We start from the raw sequence: 26,842 nt of genomic DNA on the forward strand, positions 1-26,842 counted from the left end.
GCATGGAGCCCCATTGAAGTCTATGGGCTCAGAGGGTCTGCCTGTAAAGAACCAGTTGTAGGATTGGGACCCAAGATTGCTGCTGTATAACTGAAAGGCATTAGAGAAAGAGAGGGGTTTTTGGTGTTATCTTTCATTTTGTTTAATCTGTGCATTTGACAACACCTTATGTATAGTCAATTTCCATCTCTGTATATGCAAGTAGAGCCCAGTCCTGCAAACGCTTTAAGATGTGCCTCACACACATGAACAATGCCACTGAGTTCAGTAGGACTGCTCACATAGGTAATGTTAAGGACAAGCTTAAGTGTTTGTAGTTCTGGGGCCAAAGTGTAAAATTACTTATGTTTAAGAGTTTGCAAGATTGAGCATAAATGCCCCAATCCTGCAAACACTTATTCATGTGCTTAACTTTAGTTGAACAAGCAGTCCCATTGTGTTCAATGGCATTACTTTTGTGCCTAAAGTTAAGCATATGCATAAGTGTTTGCAGGATTGGGGCCTAAAGGCAGTATGGATGGGATCCACAAAGGTACTTAGGTGCCTAAACTCCAGACTTAAGGGCCTAAATCCCAGTTTTGTCTCCACTGCAATCTACAAAACTGCAGCTGAATCCTGTAGGTGCCTAAATCCACTTGGCCCCTAAGTTTTCAGAATAAAAGTTCACTAGCCCCTATGTTTCTGGCTCTGGGCATGCATACTGCTGCCTCACTCTAGGAACTGAGATGCCCACCTCTCTGTCTAAGCCCCAGAGCAATTCACAAGCCAGGGGTAGATAGACATTCAGCTCTCTACATTGCATGTGGGGCCTGCTCTAGTTAGTAGATGTGCTCAGAGGTCACCTACCAGATCAGGTCCCGTCCAAAATCTGGTCAGAGGGGAGGTGGTTAGAGCATGTGCTTGGGTGTGGGACATGCAGGTTCAATTCTCCCCTCCTTGCTAGAGGGGGGGAAAGGATTTAGATAGGGGTCTCCTACTTCTCAGCAGAGGTGCTTGAACCACTGATCTCTCTCTCTCTTTATCTGTCTCTGTCCTGGATGTGGATTTTACACCTGATGTAGCCTACCTCTTCTTCAAGATCGCTGTCATGCCAGAGCAAGCCAGCCTTCCACCTAGCTGGTAAATGGCTTGGCATCACCAAAGTGGACAACAGGAAAGCAGTGTTTTGAGGCATTGCTGACATTCTGCTCTCCACCAAAATTTGAACTGTAACACAGGCTGTGTCTATACCAATCTTTTTTTCTTAAAATTTCCTGCTGCTGCTGCTTGCTTCCATGAATTCAGCTCCACTCAGGGCAGCAGTAAAAAGAGTGGCAGCAGCCACCAACACCTTCCAGTATTTCAGAGAGAAGTAAATTCATAGATTTTAAATCAAGAAAGAGAAGTCATGAGATAATGTTGTCTGACTCATGTCACAGGCCATAGAACTTCACCCAGTAATCCCTGCACTGAATCTAAAAACCTGTGGTTTAACTAGGTATATCTTCTGGAAAGACACCAATTTTAATTTAAAGATTTCAAGTGTTGAAGAATTTACCACATCTTTGCTAAAACTTTTCCTGTGGTTATTTAATCCTCAGTATTAAAAATCTGCACATAATTATTTTAGAGCCCCAAGGTAATTGAAAAGTCTTCACATCATTTCTTTAATTTCACATCCGTTCTAATTTATGAAAGGTTCATTTTTTTAGCTCAGTTCTCCCTTTATTTCCTTTGTCAATTATCTGAATGTTTTCCCTACCAGTACGTGCTTGGTGGATGATGGTCACTGTTTGCTTCCTCTCCTAAATTACAGCAGAGCTTCTGTCCAGAAGAGTGGAACCAGTGCAGAAGAAAAGCAATATTAAGGCTCTGATTTTGCAAATATTTACACTAGAGGTGGAATTCACAAAGGCGGTTTAAACACCTAACTACCCCTCAGGGTGCCTAAGTCCAACAGTTAGACCAGTGGTTGGCAACCTTTCAGAAGTGGTGTGCCGAGCCTTCATTTATTCACTCAAATTTAAGGTTTCGTGTGCAAGTAATACATTTTAATGTTTTTAGAAGGTCTCTTTCAATGTCTATAATATATAACTAAGCTATTGTTGTATGTAAAGTACATAAGATTTAAAAAATGTTTAAGAAGCTTCATTTAAAATTAAATTAAAATGCAGAGGCCCCCCTGGACCACTGGCCAAGACCTGGGCAGTGTGAGTTCTTTGGCATGCGTGCCGTAGGTTGCTTACCCCTGATTTAGACAATGCTGGTATTCACAAAACCCTCGCTCAGCTGTCGCCTAAAGGTAGGCGCCTAAAGTCATGAGATGCTTGAGTTTCTGCTTTTAAATTTCCCCCCTGCAGGATTCATAAACTAGGCATTCCCCGGCTATCTAGCCTTCAGGACTCAAGCTGGTATATGCGCTTAGAGTATGCAAATATCCATGTGAGAGGATGAGGAAGAGATGGTGCCACTCCCATCCCCCTTATACCTTTAGCCAGTGGTTACTGCACTCAATCTGTGCGAGACTTCAGTTCAGTTTCTCTCATTGCCTTATATAGGACAGGCATTTGAATTTGGGTCTCCAATCACCCAGGAGAATGCCCTAACCCCTGGGCTATAGAGTATGCTGGGGTGGGTCTTTCTGAATCTCTCCTTTTGAAGCTCTTCCACTGTATATAAATGATTAAATATTAATTGGGCCAGAGAGAGGGAGTGACTATATAACCTCATGGTTTAGGCACTCAGATTGGAGACTCATGTTCCAGCTTCTCTGCTCCAATGAATCTATAGTTATTTATACACAATACAACAGCTCCAACAGATTCAGAGATATCAGCACTACCATGTTTCTTGAAAAACCATTCACCTGGCTTAGGCACCTAACTCCAGGAAGGGATTCAAGGCTGTGAATCCCATGTGGAGATAAGTGCTTCCCTCTGGCCTGGAATTAGGTGCCTAAGTCTTTTTGAGGGTGGCACTTAGGGCACACAGATCTGCAGCATTTCTGTTGGCTATCTTAGGCAGTTCCCTGCTCAGCATGCTGGCTTTTGTGAATCCCATTAGGTGCCTAACTCTGTCCATGCTTTGAATAGGGAGTCTGGGAGCCTAACTCAGGGTTATGAATTCCATTAGGTGCCAGGGAGTCTGAATCCGCTAGTGCAGAGGTCCCAAAACTGTGGGGCGAGACCCCATAGCAGGGTGTGGAGAACATTTGGAGCAGGGGTCAGCAGGCTTGGGCCAGTCCCCGGGGGTGGGGGGAGACGGGGAGCAGAGATGGATGGCCACCCAGTCCTGCCTCCAGCTTTGCTTCAGTCCTAGCCCCTGCTCCTGGCCCCGTCCACAGCCTCCATGTGGCTCCGCTACTGGCCCCCCCCACGGCTCAGCTACAGCGCCACCCCTGCCTCTGCCTCCTTGCCCCTTGGCTGCAGTCTGGAGGTGGGACAGGGCTGGGAGTAGAGCTGCGCCTGGCCGTGGGCCCAGCTGCCAGTCCCCACTACAGCTTGGTTGGGGCTTGGCCCCTGGCCATGGCTCCGTCCCTGCTCCCGGCCCCAGACCCACTCCCAGTGTGGCACCAGCCTCAGCCCCCTTAACCCTATCTGTGTTATCCTGCCCGGGAGCCATGGCTCCACTCCTGGGTGGGGGTGGGGCACAGACAGAGGTAAGGGGGAGGCGCAACCCTGAAAAGTTTGCAGACCCCTGCTGTAGTGAATCTCTCCAAGGTTCTTCATTTTAAACATGTGAGTGGTTCAGTTGACTTCAGTGTGATTAGTCAGCTGTCTACAATTATATATCTGCATAGGTGTTAGTAGGATTGGGGTCTTAATTTTAACCTTTTTTTAATGTGTAATTTTGATTTCCCCTAATTTGGAGCAGTGGCCCTGGAAAGACTGCCTATATGATAGTATTGTGTAATGGATATGTTTGGTTTACTGTGGGATTCTTTGTTGTTGTCCTTTAAGTTAAGACAAGAGGGAATGCCAAACAAGGCTAATATGTCACAGTAATTACATCCACACTACAATTCTGAGCATTTGTTCAGTTTGTTCATGGTAATTATTGTTCTAGTGTTATACCTCCTCAGCTTTGGAAATTTTTGTATGGGGAAGGTTTGGTTGGTTCAGTGAGCAAACCTGCCAGCCGGAGGAGCCCTTAGTCTGTTTTTACCCTCCCCTCCCACAACAAACACAGAAAACAGCCAACCCTCCCCTGCCTCCATTCAGTTTTATTGGACAAAATTCCTATAATTATAATTTATGTTAAAGAAGATCCATAATAGGAAATTCAGACTTACAGGTAAGAAAATCAAATCTGTAAATTCTTTTTTCAGTAAATTAAGTTGGCTGGCTATGCACTACACACAGAAATATTTCCTTTGGTTTGTTTTAGTTGTACTGCCTCTTAATTGTGTCATGTTCCTGCTTAAAACACAAAAAACTGCAGAGAACTCAGCAGCAGTGTCTGGGGTGATGCATTTCTGAGTGTGTGGGGAGAAGGCTTATGTTCCCTCCTCAACCTGTATGTATCTGTGACCTTTTCCTCTGCAGATTTCTTGCTTCTTCATGTTCTTTATTAGTTCTTCTATAGGTTTTACATGGTCCAATGAACAAAGATCAATTTAATCTTACTGGTCCATCTGAAGAAAAAATCTCTTCTGCACTCTTTACCAATAATGTTCAGATAAAACCGGTTTCAGGGGAGCCCCGATGCCCCCAATGGGGCTGGAGCTCCCCCCCCGCCCCACAAGCCCTGTATTGGTAGCCAATATTGGTACTTCTACAGTACAGGTAAAGTCAGGAGAAAGTGATGGCCAGATTGGGCAACAGATCATATTTTACTATCGTGGATTATGTTTGAACAACTGCGAACCCCCAGGGTATACATGGCTCTCTACATGCCCAAGCAGTGCCTCCCACATCTTCACTGCTATTTATGCCCATGCTAGCTGGGAGTGCAGTGTCTGAACTATACATGCTGCCGTAAGTGTAGACATAATTTAAATGAGTGTAAGACATTTTCAAACATAGTCTACTTAGTTGCAAAAAATGGTCTTTCCCCACTGCTGCAGCCTTTCACTACCATACATTGCATTATCTCAGTGTCTGAAGGACAGAGCAGTTCATCTTGCAAATAATGGTCTGATTTAACATAGGGGGGAAAGGAGGGCGTCTTCATTTTTGTTGTTAGTCTAAAACAGTGGTTTATAATTAAGGTTTTGTTTTAGTTACGGATATTTTTAGTAAAAGTCGTGGACAGGTCACAGGCAGTAAACAAAAATTCACGGCCCATGACCTGTCCATGACTTTTACTATATATCCCTGACTAAAATTTGGGCTGGGGGGCCGTGGATACTCTGTAGGGGGGGGCAGGCCAAGGGCTCCGCAGGTGCTGTGGTTGTGTGGCCCAGGACCCGTGCTGGCGGGAGGGAGGTTGTGGATGGGTGTGTGTGGCCCGGACCCATGCTGGGGGAGGGGACGGGCAGTGGCATGGCCTGGGACCCCTGCTGGGGGGAGGGAGGGCTGGGTAGCGGTGCATGGACCAGGATTCCTGCTGGTGGTGGGGGTAGGCGGTGGCATGCGGCCTGGGACCCATGCTGGGTGGGGGAGAGTTGGCAGGGCTGGCAGGTTCCCTACCCACCTCTGACCGGCATGTTCCTGCAGCTTGTGGGGGGAGGAGCAGCTAGGGGGGCTCCGCGAGCTGCTCCCACCACAAGCACTGGCTCTGTAGCTCCCATTGGCTGGGAATTGCAGCCAGTGGGAGCTGCAGGGGTGGCACCTGCAGGCACAGGCAGCATGCAGAGCCCTGTAGCTCTTCCACCTAGGAGCTGCAGGGACATGCTGGTGGGAGCCAGGTAGAAAGGCCCCTCCCCCCGCCCCAAGGTAAGCACTGTCCCGCACCCCAACTCCCTGTCTCAGCCCTGAGCCGCCTCCCACACCCAAACGGCTGCTGCTGGCTGCTGCAGAAGTCACAGAGGTCACAGAATCCGTTACTTCTGTGACAAACATGCAGCTTTACTTATAACCAAACAGAACACCATTCTTCAGGACTGAATTGTCTTAGCACAGAGCAGTAGGGAGAAAGTTGTGGTTTCCCACTAATCCCAAACTGGGAACTAGCTGTCACTGATGGCCTCTCTTCAGTCTGTCAGGATTTCCTCAGTTTGCAGTGGTGTTGTAGCCATGTCGATCCCAGGATATCAGAGAGACAAGGTTGGTGAGGTAATATCTTCTACTGGACCAACTTTTGTTGGCGAGAAAGACAAGCTTTTGAGCTTACATAGAGTTCTGTAATCTCAAAAGTTGGTCCAATAAAAGATACTGCCTCACCCAGCTTGTCTCTTCAGGATTTCCTCATTAATTTTTGTATCATGCTGTTTAATGTTTGATGACAGGCTATGATGGATGGTATTAAACTTGAATTTATCATAGATGTGGCCCTGATTTGAGAAAATACCCAAGAGCAGGTTGGGTGATGCTGCAGGGCCTTCACTGGCCCATATCTTGCATGTCCAGTAAATGATCCCTTCAAATCCTTCAATTATTGCACTGTCTCAGATATTTCTTTTAGGGGGAGATTGTAGCAAGGTAGGTCCAGGAGCACTGGAATCCTCTTTAGCCCTGTGAATTTGGTTTAGGTTTGTGTATGGGTGAAACTGCCTCAGTGCTGTTGTTTGATAGACTCCGTTTGGTGATGGAGGGAGATATTGGATGTTCCATTGATTCTTTTAGACCTGACCACTGTTTTTGATAGCATCCATTATGAGGTGACATTGACAACCAGGGGACACTAGCAGGAGTAGATGGAGTTATTCAGTTATTTTCATTCGAAGAGATCCTAGGGAGTAGTTGTGGGCAACTGTTCATCTACTCAGGACTGTGTTATGATGCATTCCATCGGACTCAGTTCTGTCACCACTTATGTTCATGGTGTGAAGTTGTTGTGAGAATTAATGAGGATAAGAGATTGATGAAAATAATTAGGCACTGTATTAGAAAAATGCAACAAAATTAATCAAATATGTTGATAAATATTATTTAATCAGTTCTAGTGAGGCATTATGAATTGCATTTTCTTTCGTATGGGGGTGTCACTCAACTCTATATTTCCATCTGGTCCAGTTGGTCTGGTTGAGCAATTTTCCCAGGAGTTAACCCAGCATAGCTCTTAAGTGACATAGACTTCAGTGGGACTACTTATGTACATAAAGATACACTCGCTTAAGCATGCTATTGGACTGATGCCCTGGGAATATTAGGTCTTGGATGAAGTCTAGTTGGGTGAAAACTCAGTTTGAATGAGACAGAGGTTACTTAGAGTGATGGGGCATGCCTGCGATTTGTCATTAGTTTCTCCTGTTTTTGGATGCCTACATAGCAGATGTGGCCAGGATTGCACTTGGCCAGCAATCTGTCACCATTTATGTTAGCTACGAAGCCTTAGATAAAGCTATTCATAGCTTTGTTATCTTTGGATTGGATTACTTTATGCATTCTATATGGGCTACACCTGAAGACCTCCAGAAGATTAAACTAGTGCAGAATATGGCTCACTTGATTCGTGGTGCACCTAAGAAGGAAATATTTGTTCCTGTCCTGTGTATTATGCAGCGGCCTCCAATCTCTTACAAGGTGAAATACAGGGTGGTGTTTAAAACATAGAAAGCCCATACTGAGGCTTGTTTTTGTCTACTGAGCTGAGGTATCGCTCTTCTTGTGTGATGGGGATAGAGAGGGTTGAAGTTGTTTCAATTTTGCAAGGCTCAAAATAGAACATCTTTCAAAATTTTCCAAGAATTATTTTGAAAAGTTGGATTTTTTGTTTATCCCCTTATTCCCCTTCTTTCCTTTTCAATAAAACCACATTTTTTCAATGGAAAAATTTTGACTAGATCTAGCTGAGGCGGGTGAGATCAGCTGAGGTACTCATGCAAAGATTCTCATTTTTCCTATCAGCCTGCTTGAAAGGAATCTTTTGATCTGCAAGGCTTGTGTGTTCTCTAGGTCTTTTTAAGGAAAGGTAGAGTAAATATGGCATTGGGGCAATGGTGTTGTAGTCGAGTGGGACTCAGGATATTACCTCACTCACCCTTCTCTCTCTCAGGAGTTAGGGGGCAGTATTAACTTGAAATCAGTCAATGTTTTAAAAAAATTAAAACTAGTTTTAAGTACTACACTTGTCCTTAAGTCCCCCTGCCAATTTTTGTGGATTTTACAATAATTTTCTATTTTATAAAATGTTTTTATCTGTCCTGTTCTTGTGTGAAAGACTCACACAGACAAAAAGGGGAAAATGACTTCCTGACCATACTGGGAAACAGGAAACTAACTGTAAACAAAACGTTGTCAAATCGACAGAGTAAACATACTAAAAATTACTTTCTGCAATCTCAGGCTAGTTATTCTAACGATAAATATTTTAAAAAGAAGTGTCATTTTTTTTAAACTTGTCACTTAAGTACCTTTTTTTTGTTCATTCATATCATTGGATGAGTAATTTCATGATTTATTTAGTAAGAATTTTGTTTTATATATGCACCCAAAAGCATATTTTTTTTAGTTTGACATAAATGAGATTTATTATTGTAGCCTTTTTTTTAGTGGTCATTTTAAAAGCCATATTACTTAAATTGTTTCCAGCCAAATTTTAAGCGTTTATCCACTTTCTACAGTGGAGTAATCAAATATAGATTTTAGCTCTGGATCAACTTTTTTCTTTCTTGTATTTGTCCGTTTCCTTAGTGACCATTTCTCATTTGCTTTGCTCTATAGAGTGCTAGTTATATTATTCCCTGGGAGGGTATTAATTTAGAATGGCGTTATATGGTAAGTAAGTGAGTCTTGAAGTTCACTTGGAGGGCATCATGAAAACAGAGAAGACTGTCTTTTTTCAAAATGTTATCATAACTAGTTCTAGATAGCTTTGTTTTTGTCTACAGTTATACAATAGCGATACTATATCTTTGTGACTTGTAACACAATTTTGATGCTTCCAGGAGTTGACTTAAGAAAAGAAACCCGGAGTCTTTTGAAAAATACATGGGTGAAATATAACCATACCTCATGTTCTCCCTCTAGTCTACATTTTCTTTAATTACTTTCAGATTCTTAAAAAATCTGTCCTTCCATTGTGTTTTTGATTTTCAGAGTTCTGCTTGATTTTAGTTCAAGTTTGATGAGAAGGCACAATTTATCATTAAAAAACGTCTTCAAGAAGTCAGTGTTCAGCTAGCTTAGAGAGTATACTTTACAGAGTGATTAGAGGAAATGATATGTCTCTGTAAACCAAAGAATGGAAAACAGAGCAGTGTTTTCATACTGTTTTCTCATTTTGTTAGTAATGGTTTGCTTTTGCTTTCCCATTAAATCTAGACTTTTCTGAAAACCAGTCTTGACAGTTTTCTTTAGCTGTTAAACTGTTCTGATCATTTTTTCTCTTTAAGTATTACACACTGCTACCTCATATGAAGAAGGTATTAACACTGATAAAGTAAAATTTATGTTTTAATTCTACTGTCTCATTTATGGCAGCCTTCACACTCCCTTTATGTTTTAGAGCAGGCATATCTGTATTGGGAAAACTGAGATCTGTAATTTGCTGATGAACTTCCCCAGTCTTTGTCAGTAAAAGCGGTAGAAGCTGTAGTGTAGACTGTGCACTACCAACCAGTGTCCTCAGTGCATCATTAGACATTAGACATCATTAGACTTAGTTGAGGTGTGTGTTGTTATTTTACTTTGTGTAGTTCTAGTCTGAAAATTCAGCATATAAAAATGGCACCTGATTACAGCCAAATAATAGAACTGTTGAGTATTCAGAGCAATATCCATTTACTTTGGTAAATTAATATACTTTTTTCTTCTTTTTCCCCTTTTTGCTCCTTATCCACTTGTTTATTAAGTTCCATTTAATTCCATTTATAGGAATTTATTTATAGCAGTGTATTGCTCAGAAGTCACTGAAGGCAGAATTTGGTCTGTAAAAGATTTTGTAACAGTGATGATGTGGGAAAAAGAAAGGACCCAATTTGACTTTCAGATCCCAGGATGAGTTTCCTGAACTGGCAGTTAGAAAAGCAATCTTTGTTTATTTGTAAAGTGACCACATTTGCTTTGGAAGTATTGAAACATCATATACTCAGCATCTCACTAAAACTTCCATATTTATAGTCTCTTTTCAGAGCTAAAGAACCAGACTGCAGTGCTGCCTAGCTCTTGCTTTGCATTTTAAGACCAATTATACTATCTGCTGCTTAGCTATTCCCATTGATTCCAGATTTACCTCTCCAGATTGGATATTTTCTTGTGAGTTGTATACTTAATCTTTAACACTTTATTCTTAATTTCAAAGGTTCTGAAGAAAAAACACTTGGAGGATGTGCATCTTCGACAAGCATCTATAAGAAGGTTTGCATCGTTCAATCTCTTTTCAGCAGAAGCCTGCAAAAGGATTACAGAAGAAGAAACTGGGACTTGGGTTCAATACACAAGTGTCTTTTATCCTGAGTATAGTGTCTCTTTAAGGTAACTGTCATTCCAGTTTTAAGATTCAAGTACTTCTCAACTCTTGCACAGGAATCAAATCTAAAACTCATGCTTTATTCTACCAATATTTATGTGTATCTAGAGATAGTTTACTTGTAAACTGAATTTTAGTTGATCATTGTGTTAAGCAACCTCTCCAGTTTTCATTGGTTCTCATTGAGTTGCCAGAGCTAGAAAGCTTCAGTAAAATAGGCCTGGATTGAGCATAGTGGAATGCAATCGCTTTTCTCCCCTCCCACTTCACTCCTTTCTCCTCCTTGTTTGATTTTCTACACACCTGTAACTTGTACTCTCCTCAACAGGCATCAGTGAAACAGTAACTTATGCGTAGCTGAAGTGTTGCTTGTTGTAAAGCCCCTAATTAGACCTGCTGAGGGTTTAGGATTTTGTGTTCCATGCACAGAGGAGAATATTCTGGAGAGCCTGACTCACTGAAATTATAAAACTCATTTCTGTTTGACTTGGACCTTTAAATTGAAGTCGCTCTTGGGAACTAAGATCTATACAAACAAGTGACCTTCATTAACTATGACATTTTGCTAGTTTGCAGAAAAATGCGTGCTGGTTATCTTAAAATAGCAGCTAGGTATAAAGCCAAATATCAAATTACTCTCAATCTTAAACTTGAGCCCAAAGAGACTACCCAATTTTTGTTAATTTTCCATTTTTATATTCAGCGGTGCTATATAACCTCAATAAGTCTTACCCATTGAATAGAGTGTTTTACTGCTGTTAGCAATGTAATCACAGCAAATACAATATTTACTCTGCATGCCATCTGTTTCAGGGAACCATCAGGGAGTGCTAGAGATTCATTTCTTAATGCTTCTTCATTCCATTTCCTTTGCTCTCCACCTTCAGCTCTGTAAGACTGTCACTACTTCGTGTCTCCTAGACTTCACTAGTTTCAGGTATGAGTTTTAAGGTTGTTCCCAAACCCAAGTCACATTTGTGCCAGCATAGAACAGTGTCAGAGAAGCATCAGGCTCCCGATTCTCAAATTTGATATTCATGTGCTTATACTTGCACCTTCTTCTGTATCATCACTTCAAATGATATTTTATATTTGGTAAACAGTATTTTCTTCACTAATAAAATTATTAGTTACTTAAAAATCTTATACTGTAAACAGACAAGTATCTTTCCTTATGTTAATTACACTTTAATTTATTAGAAGTAAATACATTGTAAAACTCTAGTTTACTTTTTTTTTAAATCTTTTGCATACCTTTTAGATTGGCCAATGTAAATCAATGAAACACTATTTTGTGCTGGAGGGGGCTTTCAGAATTCCATATGGGAATGTTGGGATGATTTCCTGGCAGGTTTTATTCTTCTCTGGGTAATATTAAATGATGCATACCAGAGATGACTTATCCCTTGGGCTAAAAACAATATTTTGATCCAGTTGTTTTGTCTTTGGATTGAACCAGTTTGCATGGAATAGCTCATACTTGTTATTTCAAAGAGACAGAGAGTGTGTGAGGGAGAGGGAGTCTCTAAACTCCCAGAATATTTTTCCAGGAACAAAATGTAAATACCTCCAGCAAAGAGCAGTTTAGTAGATATTTCTTTGGTAATTGGTGTGCCTGCCTTCCCTATGAGAGAGGATTTTTATTAAAAGGATAAACAAACTAATAGGGCTCTGCTGTGAGACTCGTGTGCACTGCTGCCTGACCACAGATTGTTTTTGAGCAGCTGATCATTGGGGGCGGAGTGTGTGCACTTATCCTTTGACTCAGGCATTATAGAACTTGAACTTGAATCAGGCAGTGGATAGATCACTGGACTGAGATTCAGGAAACTTGGGTTCTACTCCTGGCACTGTCATTGGCCTGCTGGCTGACCTCAGCCAAGTCAGTTCCCCGCTCTGTGCCTCAGTTTCCACATCTGTGAAACAGTTAGGAGAAAGGAAGAAAAAGCAGGGGGAGGAAAGCTAATGGAAAATACACATTGCTGTATAAGAGCTAGTTGGTATTATTATTATTTATTTATTTATTAGTGTATAGTCTTTCCTAATTTCTGTCTTTCCACTGGTTTGAGTGGTTATAGCAGCCAGTTCTCTCCCATATGTTGTAATACAGTCATGCCTTTAGTGCTGGCTTGTGGTGTCTTTATTGCACTTTTTATTGAAGGTTTTCATTTCTCATAGCAATAACATCAGCCAGGAGAGTTGCAGGACTGCAGGCTTTGATGGTGGAACTACTGTATGCTGCTTTTTATAAGAATAATGTAATGCTGTGACCCTATCTAAAATTTTGACTTATTTTTATCTACATATTTCCCCCCATGCCTTAGGATCTTCTTGGGAAAGCCCATTGCACATCCTGTATGTTTAAAGGGTTGTCAGCTATTATCTTGACAAGACTAAATACTTAAGAAAGTTCACCAGGTTGTTTGCGGCTTTTGGCAAAAAGTCTAAAGGCCAAGCTATATCAGTTCAAGGGCTATCAAAATGGATCAAATTGTGTATTCAGATATGCTATGACCTAGCTGGAGTTGTTGTATGAAAGATCTTGGAGACTATTCTATTTAGAGTGGTGGCTTCAGCAGAATCTTTTTGTCATGTATAGATTGAAGTGATCTTCCAGACATCTGACAGGAACTTGATTCATAACTTTACAAATTATTATTCTCCCAATACAGAGCCGAAACTGGGTGCTTAGTTTGGGAGAGCAAAGCACTGATAACATTTCAGTGTGATACTTATTTGCTCTTCTTCTGAGAGTTGTCACTGCTAACTGATCTCTCATGGGCCAGGGGAGGAGGTTTCCCATAGTTGCCAACATATAAAATGTTTTTCCAGAGACAGCTGGAGGTGTGAAGGCTACTAGGCTCTTCTACTGCAGGGTGTCATACTTATTCTAGTCAACTGTAGCTTAGATCCTTTAGAAGGGAAGGAGAGAAAAACAGAGGGAAGCAGAATCCTCCAACAGTCCCTAGACTCCTGGCTTATTTGAAAATTCCTTACTGAAATTTCCTTCTTCCCTCCCTTCTGGCCCTTCTTCACCTCAGAGTCCAACTTTGACATGGTATGTAAACCATGTTCCCTTTGTGTGCAGAGCACAGGGCTCTGGATTTTTAGCAGGAGGCAGCTGCAGGGTACAGAGCTGGAAGGTGGCTGCCTGGAAGTGGCAGAAGAGCAGCCAACAAGGGGCTGCTAAAGACCCAGGACAATCGCTGCTGTGCACAGCATAACTGCATCGTAGTTACTTGTCAGCTGCCACAGAGCATCATTGTACTTCTCTCTCTTTCCCTTCCCCCTTCATTCAGGGTCTCCTAGCTCTCATTTTCATATCTTTTCCCCCAAGAAAGGTTCTTTTTCCAATTCCCTTTTCTTACCTTTTTCTTCCAAGACGGGTACTTTTTCCATGATGGGAGTCCCACATATTCTTAGCCAGCCTTCTGAGGTCTCCCTCTCACTTGACTACCATGAGCCCCCAGCATTCCTGATTGTGAGGAAGGGCTGCCTGTGGATATTTCTGGAGTTGGTTAACACTGCTCCTGTATCATCCATTGTATCTCTGTCATTCTACAGATTCCTATCTTCCTATAGCTGTTTCTTCAGGTTCATTGTTTCTTTTTGCCCAGGGGACATTAGGACCTGGTCCAGCAAACATTTGCAGGGTTGAACACAAAATATAAAATGACCCAACCTTAAAATGAGCTTGAGAGAGTAATTCTAGATGGCTACCCAATGAAAAAGCTTTGGCACTTCCAAGCACAAACTTATCAGGGCTATCAAGATGAAATTGCTACCATATCATGGGATTCTGCACAAAGCAAATTATACGCATCATGACATTGGAAATGCTAAGTATAAACCATAGTGTCTATCTGTGTAGTGAAGTGTAAGAACATAGCCCAAGTCATCCTATTCTGTCCAGGCATGATCAGCTGTAGTAGAATTATCCCCTGCCATGTGCCACTGCTTTGCATTTCCCCTCCCCCCTCTCCCACCACAGTTGCTTTTCTTTTCATAGCAAAAAATCGTTCCTAAAAGCTTTAAATGGCTACGTTTCAAAGGCTGGGTTCCTGTTACACACTGTGTCTCAAATACTTGTACTGCTCTGGTTGAATTCTTAATTGAACGTGGTGTCTGACAGTTTTCCTTTCAGTGTTACTTTTAAATAAATTATTGTATTGTAATAAAAATGGCATTATAGTAGTAAGCCACTTTTAAGGCATGTAACTTTTTAAGAGAATTATCCTCTGCATTGAAATTACTCATGTTTATTCTCAGTGTAAAGATGTGTGTGTGATATCAGTTTGTGTGGGGTGTTGTGTGGTTTTTTTCTTTTCTTTTCTTTTTGATAAAATTCTGTTTGTCTGCATTGTTACTACTTCAGGGCCCATTCCTGTGCACCCACACTTCCTGTCTGTCTTTGTGTTTTTGTACTGGACTCCATCCCTCTTAGTATTTGAGTGCCTCCCAAATAAATAGATTGTCATAGTGAGGTCCTTCATGAAATATTCAGCTCTTCTTCCTTTCCTGACTTCAGGAAAGAACACTTAGGGTAGGATTTTTTGGGGTGTGTGTGGGATGGGAGTGATGTGGGATGTGGTGGTAAAGTAAGTGGAGTTGCTAATATCATTTTGCTTGTGGTGGAAAAGCTCTGTCAAAGGGGAAGCCCTTGCAGCATGACCTAAATGTGGTCAGACTCTGGTTTAGTCTAATCTGTGCTGGAAGTTAGTTCTACAGCTGGGTTCCTTCAGATGAGTGCCGCTTTCACCCAATTCAGCCTGGGCTTTGTGTTCTGGATTGTTCTAGTAGAATGTAACTGTCTTAGCATTTTTATAACTGAAGATGCTGTCTCTAGTGTATCTGGGAACTGGTTCATTATGAAGATTGGAATTGAGGCATTGAGTTGGCGGCAGATTAGACTAGGAGTCAGTGAAGGAACCAGTGCATAGGGCAGTGTATTTATGGAAACCTAGTCCATGGCTAAGGTGGGCAGGTTTACTCTGCATAAACTGAAGTCTTTCCAGTTAATTTCACATTCAGTTTCAAATGATTTACAAATGAGTTACAGTGATCTAGTCTGTGGGTAACAAATACACCACTACCGCGGTATAACGCCACCCAATATAACACAAATTTGGATATAACGCAGTAAAGCAGTGCTCTGGGGGGGTGGGGCTGTGCACTCCGGTGGATCAAAGCAAGTTCAACATAGCACGGTTTCACCTATAACGCGGTAAGATTTTTTGGCTCCCGAGGACAGCGTTATGTCAAGGTAGAGGTGTACGTGCAGCACCGTGGCTTGATACTCGTTGGGAGGAAGGGGTGGGATGAAGTTTTCTAGCAAGCTAGCTATGAAAGAAGAATTTTTTTTCATCATAGGTGCCATCTGGCCTTTAAATTTGGAGTTGAACAGGACTTCAAGGCTGTGTACTACTTTGAAACCTGTCTCCCAGTCTCATCTCTTGCAGCTATTATAGGGACAGGAGTGAGCAGTCAAGTAAAGTAGTTCTTTCAACTGAAGTAGAAAACTTTTTCTATTCTTAGTTGTGTCTTTATCGAGCTGCTAGTTTTTAGCAGCTTTTCTTTTTCTTTTTGAGTATTCAACTTCAATAGCTGTACTGGAAGATTTTTTTTATATATAAATAACAGTTTTTGCTGATATTTTACAAAACATATAGTAATAAGTGCATGGTTTAATGCCATGTTTCCAAATTGACTTATTCTTATGGAAAGGAAAATTTATTCTTAAATTTTAGTTTTACATTGAATAGTTCTGGAGGTTAGACATTATGGGCTCTGAAGATATTACTTTTCCCATATGCCATGATATCTATCTTTCAAACAGAATCATTTTTTTTATTAGTAAGTTTAATGATACTGACTTTTTCACTTTTACAGTCTCTGTTTACTGTTAAATTTCTGGCTGGTTTTAAGCAAGTAGAGAAAAAAGTGTTACTTTTCTGGCAGAATTATTTCCATTGATCAGTAATTTGCTCTAAATATTAAAATGCAAAGCTAGAAAGAATAATCTCAACTATTCACAGAAAAGGTTGAATCTCTGCAAAGAATGTTAATTGCCATTTGTAAAAAATATTATCTCCCCCCTTATGTGAACTTGTAGAAAATAGTATGAAAATAAATTATCAGAGGATTCTGGACCTTTTGTCCAGAATTGAGGGGCTTGACATTTGTCTCTTTTCAAAGGACTTGTTGAAAATTGCCTTAGGAATGGGTTTTGAAATTTCTGTTGAGAGCTTTCGAATTCCTACTGAAAGTTTTAGGGATGTAGATATGAAGGAAAAGAGTGTAAATCTGAGGCATATGACTAAATTACAAAGGATGACTTCCTCCCGTCCCGTTACTGCTCAGTGAGGGGCAATATGTGGCTTAAGTAGTGAAGGGATCCTTATACATGCCACCCTTGCAGAAGGAAAGCAGATTTTAAAAAATGATTTGGCAAAGGTACCTAACTCAGATATCCTTCAGCCAGTCGAGACTGCTCCATTGTGCTCTAAGATTTATATATTTGAAAAAAGAGTACATGGACAAAGAAGCTGTTGTCATTTCTTTACCATGCTAAATTGTGGTTCAAACTGAAGAGAAGATTTTTTTTCTGATTTGCAAAGAAACCAAATGTTTGTTTGATATGGAGTTTTGAGATGATAGTCCTTCTGAGATTTATCAGTCCTCTTTGTCAATTGATCCTGATATTTAGCAAGTTATAGGTAATCCTTTGCCAGTTAAGCAAACTACACATAGAAGTAATTCTTCACCCTTTCCTGCTCTTCCTTTCTGTTACTTCTAGAACTCTAGCTTCATAATAGTCCATGTCAATCGTTTGCTTTTTCTCTTGATTCCTATGTGGAAATATTATTTGGCAGTAGATTTCCTTAGCCTTCGTGGTGCTTTATTTTTAGTATATCTGTAAGATAACTATATTTTCTTCTCCACTGATTAAACCGAGGACTTATGCATGAGGAAAATGGGGAAACTTTTTGTTGTACAGTTACAGAGTACTGCTCATCTTTTTCTGGTCCTTCTGAACACCTTTTGTCTGTATGCCCTTGTTCGTTGACTTGTTAAACTTTTTTTTAAAATGCATTTTGGCAGTTGAGTTTCCTATGTGTTGTGGAGAAAAGGTGCTTTTCACTCTTTAATATTTTTTCAGATACTTTCCCTTCCCGTTTCTAAAATAGTTTAATTTTAAGTATCTGAAGTTATGTCCATAGTTGACAATTAGGAATGTTTTTTGGTTAAGACAAAGAGAAATACATTGAAAACATTGGTTGTTGCACTTCTTTCTGTGATTTAAGTGCGCACTAAGTGTTGTACTCAAGACAATACCATGTGTGTTGTAAATCTGAATATTGTACCCTGAGGGCTTGTTTACATGTGGTTGTTAAATCAGTTTGTTCACTCTAATTACACAGAATTAACTATATTGAACTGAAGTGTGTCCTCACCACTTTGCTGTGCTGTCTTGAGGTACTTCTCTTTTGTTAATCATTATGTCCCACATAGCACTTTGCTTCTTCAGTGTAACCATGCAGCATTCTTGGCAGATATCCCATGGTGCAATTTTCTGCTGCCTGGCTTCATGTATTCTGGAATTTTTCTCAAGGTGCATCTTGGGGTGCCTGCAGAACTAGAAAAATGGGACTTTGCTGAGGTTTTATAACAACTCAACTTGTTCATTCTTAAGTCCTCTTGGATAAATACCATCCGATCCTGGTGTTTTATGGCTTTGACTTTGTTCCAGCACTACCTCTTTTGAAACTTCATTCTCTGACAGTACTTCATCTTTATTACGTGAAAAGACTAGATCTGGGGGAAGTATCTCCCCAAAATGTTCTGTGAAGACTGATGAAAAGAATTCGTATAACTTCTTTGCAGTGTCCTTATTCTCATTAGTTCATTAACTGTCTTATAGTCCAGTTGATCCACTGATTCTCTTGTAAACTTTCTGCTTCTGATGTGATTAAAGAATTTATTTTCACATATGTGGCTATTTGTTCTTCAAGTTCCCTCGTAATTTTCCTAATTTTTATAATGCATGATACTTGCCACTTTTTGTATTCCTTTTTACTGGCTTCATTTGGGATGGATTTTCATTTTTTTAAGGATACCGATTTGGCTCATGTAACCCGTTGAACCTTGACATTTAACCATTTAAAAATTATTTTAATATCTATTTTTGTTTATGGGTATGCATACTTTCTGTGATTCTGTTATTCAATCTACAGTTCTCTAAGTGCAAAAGATTTAAGCTTTTAAAAATAAACATTCTTGCAACAGTGTTCCTTCAAAAAGGAAAATCTCTTGGAAAAAGAACAAGTACTGTAAATGCTGAAATCTTTGGATTTCTCCCATCTCTTTCAAGTAGTAAAAAATATTATGTATCTATGTTCCCAGGCTTCCTGTATCGGTTTAGAAGCCTGTATTTACTGCATTATTGAAAGATTAGAAAGGCTCTTTTTAACAGAAAGAAATGTCATTTTCCTTCTCTTCTCTATCCCCATGGAGCATGTTTGTATATAACATGAATTATATCCCTGCCCATTCTCTGCTGATTACTGCTGTGTCTTCTCTACAGGTTGAAGTATGTAGATACTTTTAGTTGCATCCAAGGTTCATTTTTCTTTCAGAAGTTATCCCATTTTAAGAGTGCAAGCATCTCGTGTTTATGGAAGAGTAAGTTAACTATATTGTAATGGGAAAGATGAAATTGGATGTGTTCCTCATTCATTAACACACATGTTCAGAGAAAGATGATAGCTGAGCTGTCTTCCATTCTTTGTTTCCGACTTCTGTTTGCTGCCATGACTACTGAATTAATAAAATGGCATTCTTGACTCTGTACTTGCCGAATAGTAGAATAGGCAAGAGGTCAAGACTGACCTTGTCTTAGACTATGATTCATCAGTGCAACAACCCTCTGCTGCAAGAATTGACTCAGAAGAGAAATAAGAATAAAAATTAAGTAACAAAACCCCAGTCAAACAAACAATCAAACAATCCCCAAGTTTCCTTGTTTTTTTTGTTTGTTCTTTTTTCTTTCACCCATTTAACACTCAGGGGTGATTTTGGCCAGGGGCATGACCTTTGAATCTCTTGAACCCAAGCTGTGATATGCAAAACTCCATATATCGCAGATGACTCTTAGTGACATACATTTTGTTTGCATGCTGTGGTGTACAGGAATTCACTGCTTTGATGAATTCTCCTGAGGATTTTTAATGGAGTTGTAGTTGGGATTTTGTTGAGATCATGGTAATGTATAGTGTCTCTTGATTTGATTTGTCTGAAGGGTTTAGATTTTTTTGAATCATTCATAAATATTTGGTTCCACTTTTGAAAAATTAAGTTTTCCTGACTCTGCTCACTGCACCCAACTCGCAAACCTAAAAAATGTACTTTTAGGAAATGAAGATGGGGAAGCATAGGAGGGAGTGTGTGTGTGAGAGAGAATGGGATGGATTGAAACTGCCCAAGGAATTAAGGATGGGGTTCAATCAGAAGAGCAGAGCAAGGATATCAACTTCAGCAGGTGAAAAAGGCAGTGCATGTGGGAACCAAGGAAGAGACTGAGGGCTGCTCTAATTCCAAAATCAGTTTATGCAGATATATTTGTTCTAACCGCCTTTAGTTTCAGTTTGCCACAGTCAGTGTATATAGTGTTTGAAATTGTGACTCACATTTTCTGTTCCTTTGATGGTAAGAAATACGGACATCTTTAAAAACTTGTTTGTGCTTATTATGCATATGACACCAATTTGTAATGGTTAAAGGGGTGTACTTCTACTTTCCCATGTTTTGAAAAAGGTGTATTGTATTGAAACACTTGATCAGCCTGTCACCTGGCCCTAGTGACTGGTCCACAGAGAATAAGAGCCTACTGCTGCTGCCAGCTAATGGAAGTACTCTTTCAATGCAAGCAGGAAGGGTCTGTATTTTTGGAGCTGAAGATCCTTGGTTTTATCTTTGCTGGTAGATGGGCACAGTATTTTAAAATAATCTTGGAGGCAATCAAGTTATTCTAAATAAATTCCGACAATTTTTGTGTGACTCTAGATTGAAAACTGTAGCATTTAAATTAATACAGTAAACATTTTAGGTACCATTTATTACTGAATTTATATGCAGGTTCTTTTTGTGGCTCTGAATGATTTATTAAACTGTATTCTATAATTTAAGTATCTGACATTCTTGATCAGTAAAATTTAATCTGTTACTCTTGTTTTATGCTGGTGTAACTTCATTTATTTTAATCGAGTTAAACCAGTGTAAAAGCAAAACAAGTCATTAGTCAGTTGGACCCCTTTTGCTTTGTTCTAAAAACACAAATGAGTAAATGCATTAAGTTAAGAGTATATATAAATATTAAACATAATTAAAAACCTTGTTTAAGAATTCAGTTTGTTTGTTTTTTCTCATAATACTTATACTATATGGAATCTAATTAAGGACAATTTGCTTGTTTTTTAAGAATACTTCAATGTTGAGAATATAACCTTTTAAAACAATCTCCCAGATTTTAATTCTAATACTTTATTTTCGGAACACTTCTCATTATCTTTCCCCTAGAGACTAAAATAATGGGTGTTCATGGAATAGTAATGAAAGGTGTAGTAAAAAGATTTGTGAGATATGAACATGTATGGCAAATTCACTGTCTTAAGAGAGGACTGAAGAATATTTTTACTTGTTGATAAAATGAAAATATCTGTTGTGTTCTAGATGTAACAATGGACTCTTAGATATCGAAGAAGTTCTTACAAGTTTTGACAACACGGGGAATGTCTGTAAGTTATTAATTTATTATATAAGTACAGTGTTGTATAGGTTGAAGCCTGATTATGTTAAGCCTGACTGTTCTGTGCCAACCTGTCTTACCTGGGAAACATTGATATTATGGTGATGGTGGCATATGAAACCTTATGGTTGATAAATGTATGTTCATGCCATTTTACATACTAAAATTGCAAAAACAGTCATGTCTGATCAATGCAAACTTCTGATTTTTGTTTTTCCCTCTTGGCTATAAATTTTATTTTGGGGCTAAGTGCATGGCCAACACTTTAGAAAGAATGAAAACTTCTTGCCCACTAGTTAGCCATAGAAGCAGGTAACTTGCAGCATTTGTATTTCAAGATGTAAAACCATTTGTTCTCCATTTCTTTGAGGAGATATTTTGTAGTATCAGAGAAGGAAGAAATAGAGTAGATTTTCAAAGCCCTTATGTTAGCCTACTCTGACTGTGGTGCATTAATGCTGTCAAAACAGACTGTAGATTTTTGTCTGAGGACTGATTTGCAAATCTTAAATAAATGGATACAATATTCTACTTATTGAGAACTTTTAAAACAATGGTATTGAGAAGACCTGTAATATGTTAGAAACAAAAATGGCAAGTGGGGAAGGAAGAGAGTTACGGGCTCTCTCTTGAAGAAATAGTCTGCATGTACTATGTGCTTGATCCTTCAGTATGTCATACTCTATTCCAGATTTGGATTTTTTTGTTGCTTTTTTCAATTGGAAGGCTTAAAGAATAAAGTTGGGGATCTTCAAGGATCACAGAGTCAAGAGACAAGTTATTTTTTTCCACTCCTCCTCCAAACTATGACGTGAGACTGTTCTCAAATATGCCTGTTTCACCTCAAAATTCCTCTCTGTTTCTCCTTAACCTAAAGTTATATTTCAGTGAACACGGACAATTCAGGAGCAGAGAAATGTCAATTTATTAAAGTAACCTTTTTGACTTCAAAGGAGAATAAATCTCTGGATGAAAATTCAAAGTATGGATAGCTGTTTGAGACTAACATTCTGTGCCATCCATTCTTGACTTGGTAGCCTTCTTTTTTTAACACTGCAGACTTTTGCTGCACAGGCCAAAAAATATTTAGAAGATGTGTTTTTGAAGAACTGCCAGGTAAGTGAAGCAATTCACAGATTTCAGTAGAGAAATGAGATCTAAAGGATTTACAAGTAGCCAAAGGAATAATATCAAGACCACGGGAGAAAATCCAAATTTTGTGATAAAGGCTGATTTCGGGGACAATGTGAGTCACCAGTAGCTGGATAATTAAGCCAAGTGAAAGGATTGGGAGAATATGTGGATTTATGAGCACGCCTTGGGATTTTTGGGGAAAAAAACGTTTGGTGATACTGAAAATTCTTGTTTAAATGACAGATCAAATTTTAAAAAAGATGAAGTTTATCATGGATTCATAGATTATGTGGCCAGCAGGGACCATTATGAATACTTAGTCTGACCTACTCTATATCACAGGCCATAAGACTTCCTGAATTACTTCCTGTTTGAACTAGACAATATCTTTTAGAAAAACACCCAGTCTTGATTTTAAAAGTTTCCAGTGATGGAGAGTCCACCACAGCCCTAAGTAAGTTGTTCAAATGGTCAGTTACCTTCACTGTTAAAAATTTGTGCTTTATTTCTAGTCTGAATTTGACTAGTTTTAACTTACTTTTGGATCTTTTTATACCTTTGTCTGCTAGAGAAAAGAAACTTCTATTATCAAATTTTTGTACCCTGTATGGATACTTGTAGACTGTGATTAAGCCAAGCTATAAACTTCTCTTTGATAAGCTAAATAGATTTCCTCGAGTTTTACACTTATAAAGCATGTTTTCTAATCCATTAATTCTTCTTGTGGCTTTACTCTGAACCCTTTCCAATTTATCAACATCTTTCTTGAATTGTGGATGCCAGAACTGGACACAGTATTCCAGTAGCAGTTGCACCAGTGCCAAATACAGAGGTATTATAACCTCTCTACTCCTACTGTTTATACATCCAAGGCTCTCATTAGCCTTTTTGGCCACAAAATCACACTGGGAGCTCATGTTTAGCTGATTATTCATCATGTCTGACGAATCTTTTTCAGAGTCATTGCTTCCAAGAATAAATTCCTCCGTTTTGTACGTATGGCCTGCATTCTGTATTCCTGGATGTGTGACTTCACATTTGGCTGTATTGAAACACCTGTTGTTTGCTTGCACCTAGCTTACCAGAGCATTCTAGATCACTCTGTATCAGTGACCTGACCTCTACATTATTCTCTGTATAATCTGTAAACTTTATCAGTGATGATTTTATGTTTTCTTAAAGATCACTGATAAAAATATTAAATAGTGTTACCATTATCAACCAAACTTGTAATTTCATTTAAAAAAATCAGGTAAGATTGATCAGATCTATTTTCCGTAATCCATCTTGGTTGGCATTGCTTATATTATCCTCCTTTAATTCTTTATTAATCCTGTAACAGCTGTTTCATTATTTTGCCTAAGATCAATGTCAGGCTCAAAGGCCTTTAATTACTTCTTTCATCCCATTTACCCTTTTAAAATATCCTTATTCTGTGGGCAGTTAGTCCTCCAGCATTTATCTTCTTTAACTTAATTTTACAATAAAATTAATACCTGTGACTCTTGTGCAGTAGTTTCTAAATTATGATTAAGGAAATAGTGATATTAGAGTATTTGCCTAAACATTCTGAGGTTAGATTATTCATTATTTTCTAGATGTCTCCTACTTGGATTTTTCTAGTGTTATGTTTGACCTTTTCTATATAAACCAGTGTCTGTTTTTAAAGAACTCCACAGTCTCTCCTAAGTGACAGTCCTAAGGTATCCCCTAGCATTTTAAAATGTTAAATTACTTCTGTTAAGCAACTAACTGTAATGCAACTAGTCAGTGACAGTGTGTCCCTAGGCATCCTGCAGAGCCGTCTCTAGTGTACGGCAAATCAGGGTGACCGCTCTGGGCCCCGTACTTTGGGGGGCCCTGTGGGCTGGCACATATGGGTGGTGTGTGAACCGCTGGCTGCAAAAGGCTACCCCTAACTCCGCACCTTCCACCCGAGGGAGAGCACGCAGCACCATGACCTCCGTGATCCTGGAGCGCTGGAAGAGAGAGCGCGTGGCACCACTGCTGCAGCCTCCCCAGTCCCGGAGTGCCAGGAGGGAGAGCATGCAGTGTTGCTGCTGTGGCCTCTCTGGCCCTGGGAAGGCAGACAGAGTGGCCCCAGCCCCCTGGAGCCCAGCAACACTGGCAAATAAGGCACTGAGTGGGGGGGACTGTGAGCGAGGCCACGCCTGGCTGTTTGGGGAGGCACAACCTCCCCCGCTTAGCATGATCGGTCCCGGAAGTGATGGATTCGTCCTTCCACCCCGGACCCCACAGCCCCTTAGGTACGGCCCTATTCTAATTCATACTCCACACATTACTGCAATGATATTTTTTCAAAACATGCCTTGTGAGGTATCATTTAAAAAGTAGTAACACGCTGGTTATTAATATAATTGTAAAATGTATGTGTTAGTTATATGTGAAATTATGGATTCTCCCTGTGTGATGTTATTAGAACAGAGGTTCTCAAAATGTGGTCTGTGAACCACCCAGTGGTCCATGAGCTCCATTCAGGTGGTCCATGGATAGTTTCTTCTAAGGTGCGCCGCTGGGTGGCCGCACATGAGAGAATGAAGGGCCACCCCCCTAATTAGTGGAGCTGTGCAGGTGTGGCTCCACTAATTAGGTGGGTGGACCCTGGAGAAGACACACATGTAAGGTGAGGTTGTGGCCTTGGGAGGAATAAGAGACAGATAGGAGGAGGCAGTGGGGTGAGAAGAGGGGGTGGGAGGAATTTGGGACATGCAGGGCTGTGGCGGTCAGAGAAAGAGGCATCTTTCCCCAGCTCCAGGGTTGCAGCTGCCTGGAAGAGACGGCCCTCCTTCTCAGCCCCAGATCTGTGGCTGCTGTGGCGGGGGAGAAAGGAAGAGGACACCTCCTCCTTCCCAGCCCCAGCTCAGGGGACTGCCACAGCGGGGGAGAGAGGGCACATCCATTGCATTAGAAAGGTAAGACTACTGATATTAAAATGTAAGTTGTGTGCTTTTATTTGTAGAACAAAAAAAGTTTATTATTATTACTTTTTTTGATATAACGCTTTTATCTAAAGCACTTTACAACAGTTAACTAATGGGACAGAAAACATTTGGAAAGCTCATTAAGTGGTCCACTGAGACCATCAGCAATTTTCAAGTGGTCCGCGGAAAAAAAAGTTTGAGAACCACTGTATTAGAACATGTTTAATTCCAAGCCTAGGTAAATGTGATAAACAGGTCTGTCCTGGACAAAGGAATATGGGTTTGCCTCAGTTTACATATTAGCAGTAAACAAAGCCATTGAGCTAAATCAGCAGGCATATTATGATCCTGAACTCGAGAAATGGAAAATTAATATGGCTCCTGTACCCCACAGAGACACAGGAGGCTGAATCCCCAGGAGACCTTCCTGCCTTCTAAGACAAAAACAATCCCTTTGGGGATATGAGGAAACAGAGAGACACTCCATCTTTATCCTTCCCCTTAGATACAAAGGGACCAAGCAATTTGATCTCTGTGATGCATCCTGAGCAGGCTGGTCTGAGTAAAAGCTGAAAAGGAGCGTGAAGGTCAGAGAAACAATCTTGAACAAAGACTATATCAAGCTAGATTAAGTCTTTTAGATGTGTGTTTTCATTTTTATTTTCTTGTACCCATTTCTATCTTTATTCCTTCTACTTGGTATCATTTAACCTATGTTTTTTGTTAATAAGCCTGTTTTATTTTTACTATAAACTAATTGAGTGTTGTGTTTAAAGGGAAGGGTGTGTTTACTCCAGTTAAGTTAATAAGCTGTAATGGACTGACTTTTTAAAAAAGAGCAGCAAACTTAATATTTTCTGTGAATGCAGAGTGGTAGGGGCTTTGTAATGCAGAGAAACATCTCTGAGAAGCTTGAGGGCTGACATTCACTGATGGTTACCTGCTAGGTGATGTTTGGGCTGGGAGAGCCTTGAGGAACTTGCCAGTGAGGAAGACAAACTGGTGTGACAGGGGGCTGACACAGTCTAATTTCTAGTAAAGCTCACTCTTGCTAAGACAGAGAGGTAACACTGTGGCTCACAACTCCAGCTAGTTCCAGCAGTGTGTTACAGACAGATACAGCAATGGTCCTGTATACAGTAATACCCTTTCCAGCTCAACAGGCCTCCCAGGTATGGACTTTAGTACTCATTAGGGACACACTATATACATGTAGGTTGCTCACAGAAGACTCTGCTCTTTGCATAGATCTGTACATTGCTGTAGGGTTTTTGCCTGATTATTAGATAAAAATATAAAATATTTGCATTTTTGTTTTGCCTACCATATATCTCTGCTATATATAGCACCAGTGTTTTGGCTACAAGAGAGTTTATATACATTACATATATGCTTTTATTAAATATTGATATTTAAAGTGTTTTATAAAAATAAAATAATTTTATATATTTGCACATCAAATGTTCTCTAA

At 40.0% G+C, this 26,842-nt stretch overlaps 1 protein-coding gene across 2 annotated transcripts in view; it reads left to right on the forward strand.

The window, feature by feature from the left end:
- Positions 1 to 26,842, forward strand: part of CAMKMT (calmodulin-lysine N-methyltransferase) — a 375,471-nt gene that overhangs the window by 2,136 nt on the left and 346,493 nt on the right. For both annotated transcript variants that reach the window (XM_032774926.2, XM_032774934.2), the window contains exons 2-3: positions 10,324 to 10,496; positions 21,220 to 21,284. In XM_032774926.2, coding sequence (XP_032630817.1) covers positions 10,324 to 10,496; positions 21,220 to 21,284 — 238 coding nt within the window. The remainder of the gene's footprint in view (positions 1 to 10,323; positions 10,497 to 21,219; positions 21,285 to 26,842) is intronic.

The sequence above is a fragment of the Chelonoidis abingdonii genome, chromosome 3, assembly GCF_003597395.2.
Source record: "Chelonoidis abingdonii isolate Lonesome George chromosome 3, CheloAbing_2.0, whole genome shotgun sequence".
Taxonomy (NCBI): domain Eukaryota; kingdom Metazoa; phylum Chordata; order Testudines; family Testudinidae; genus Chelonoidis; species Chelonoidis abingdonii.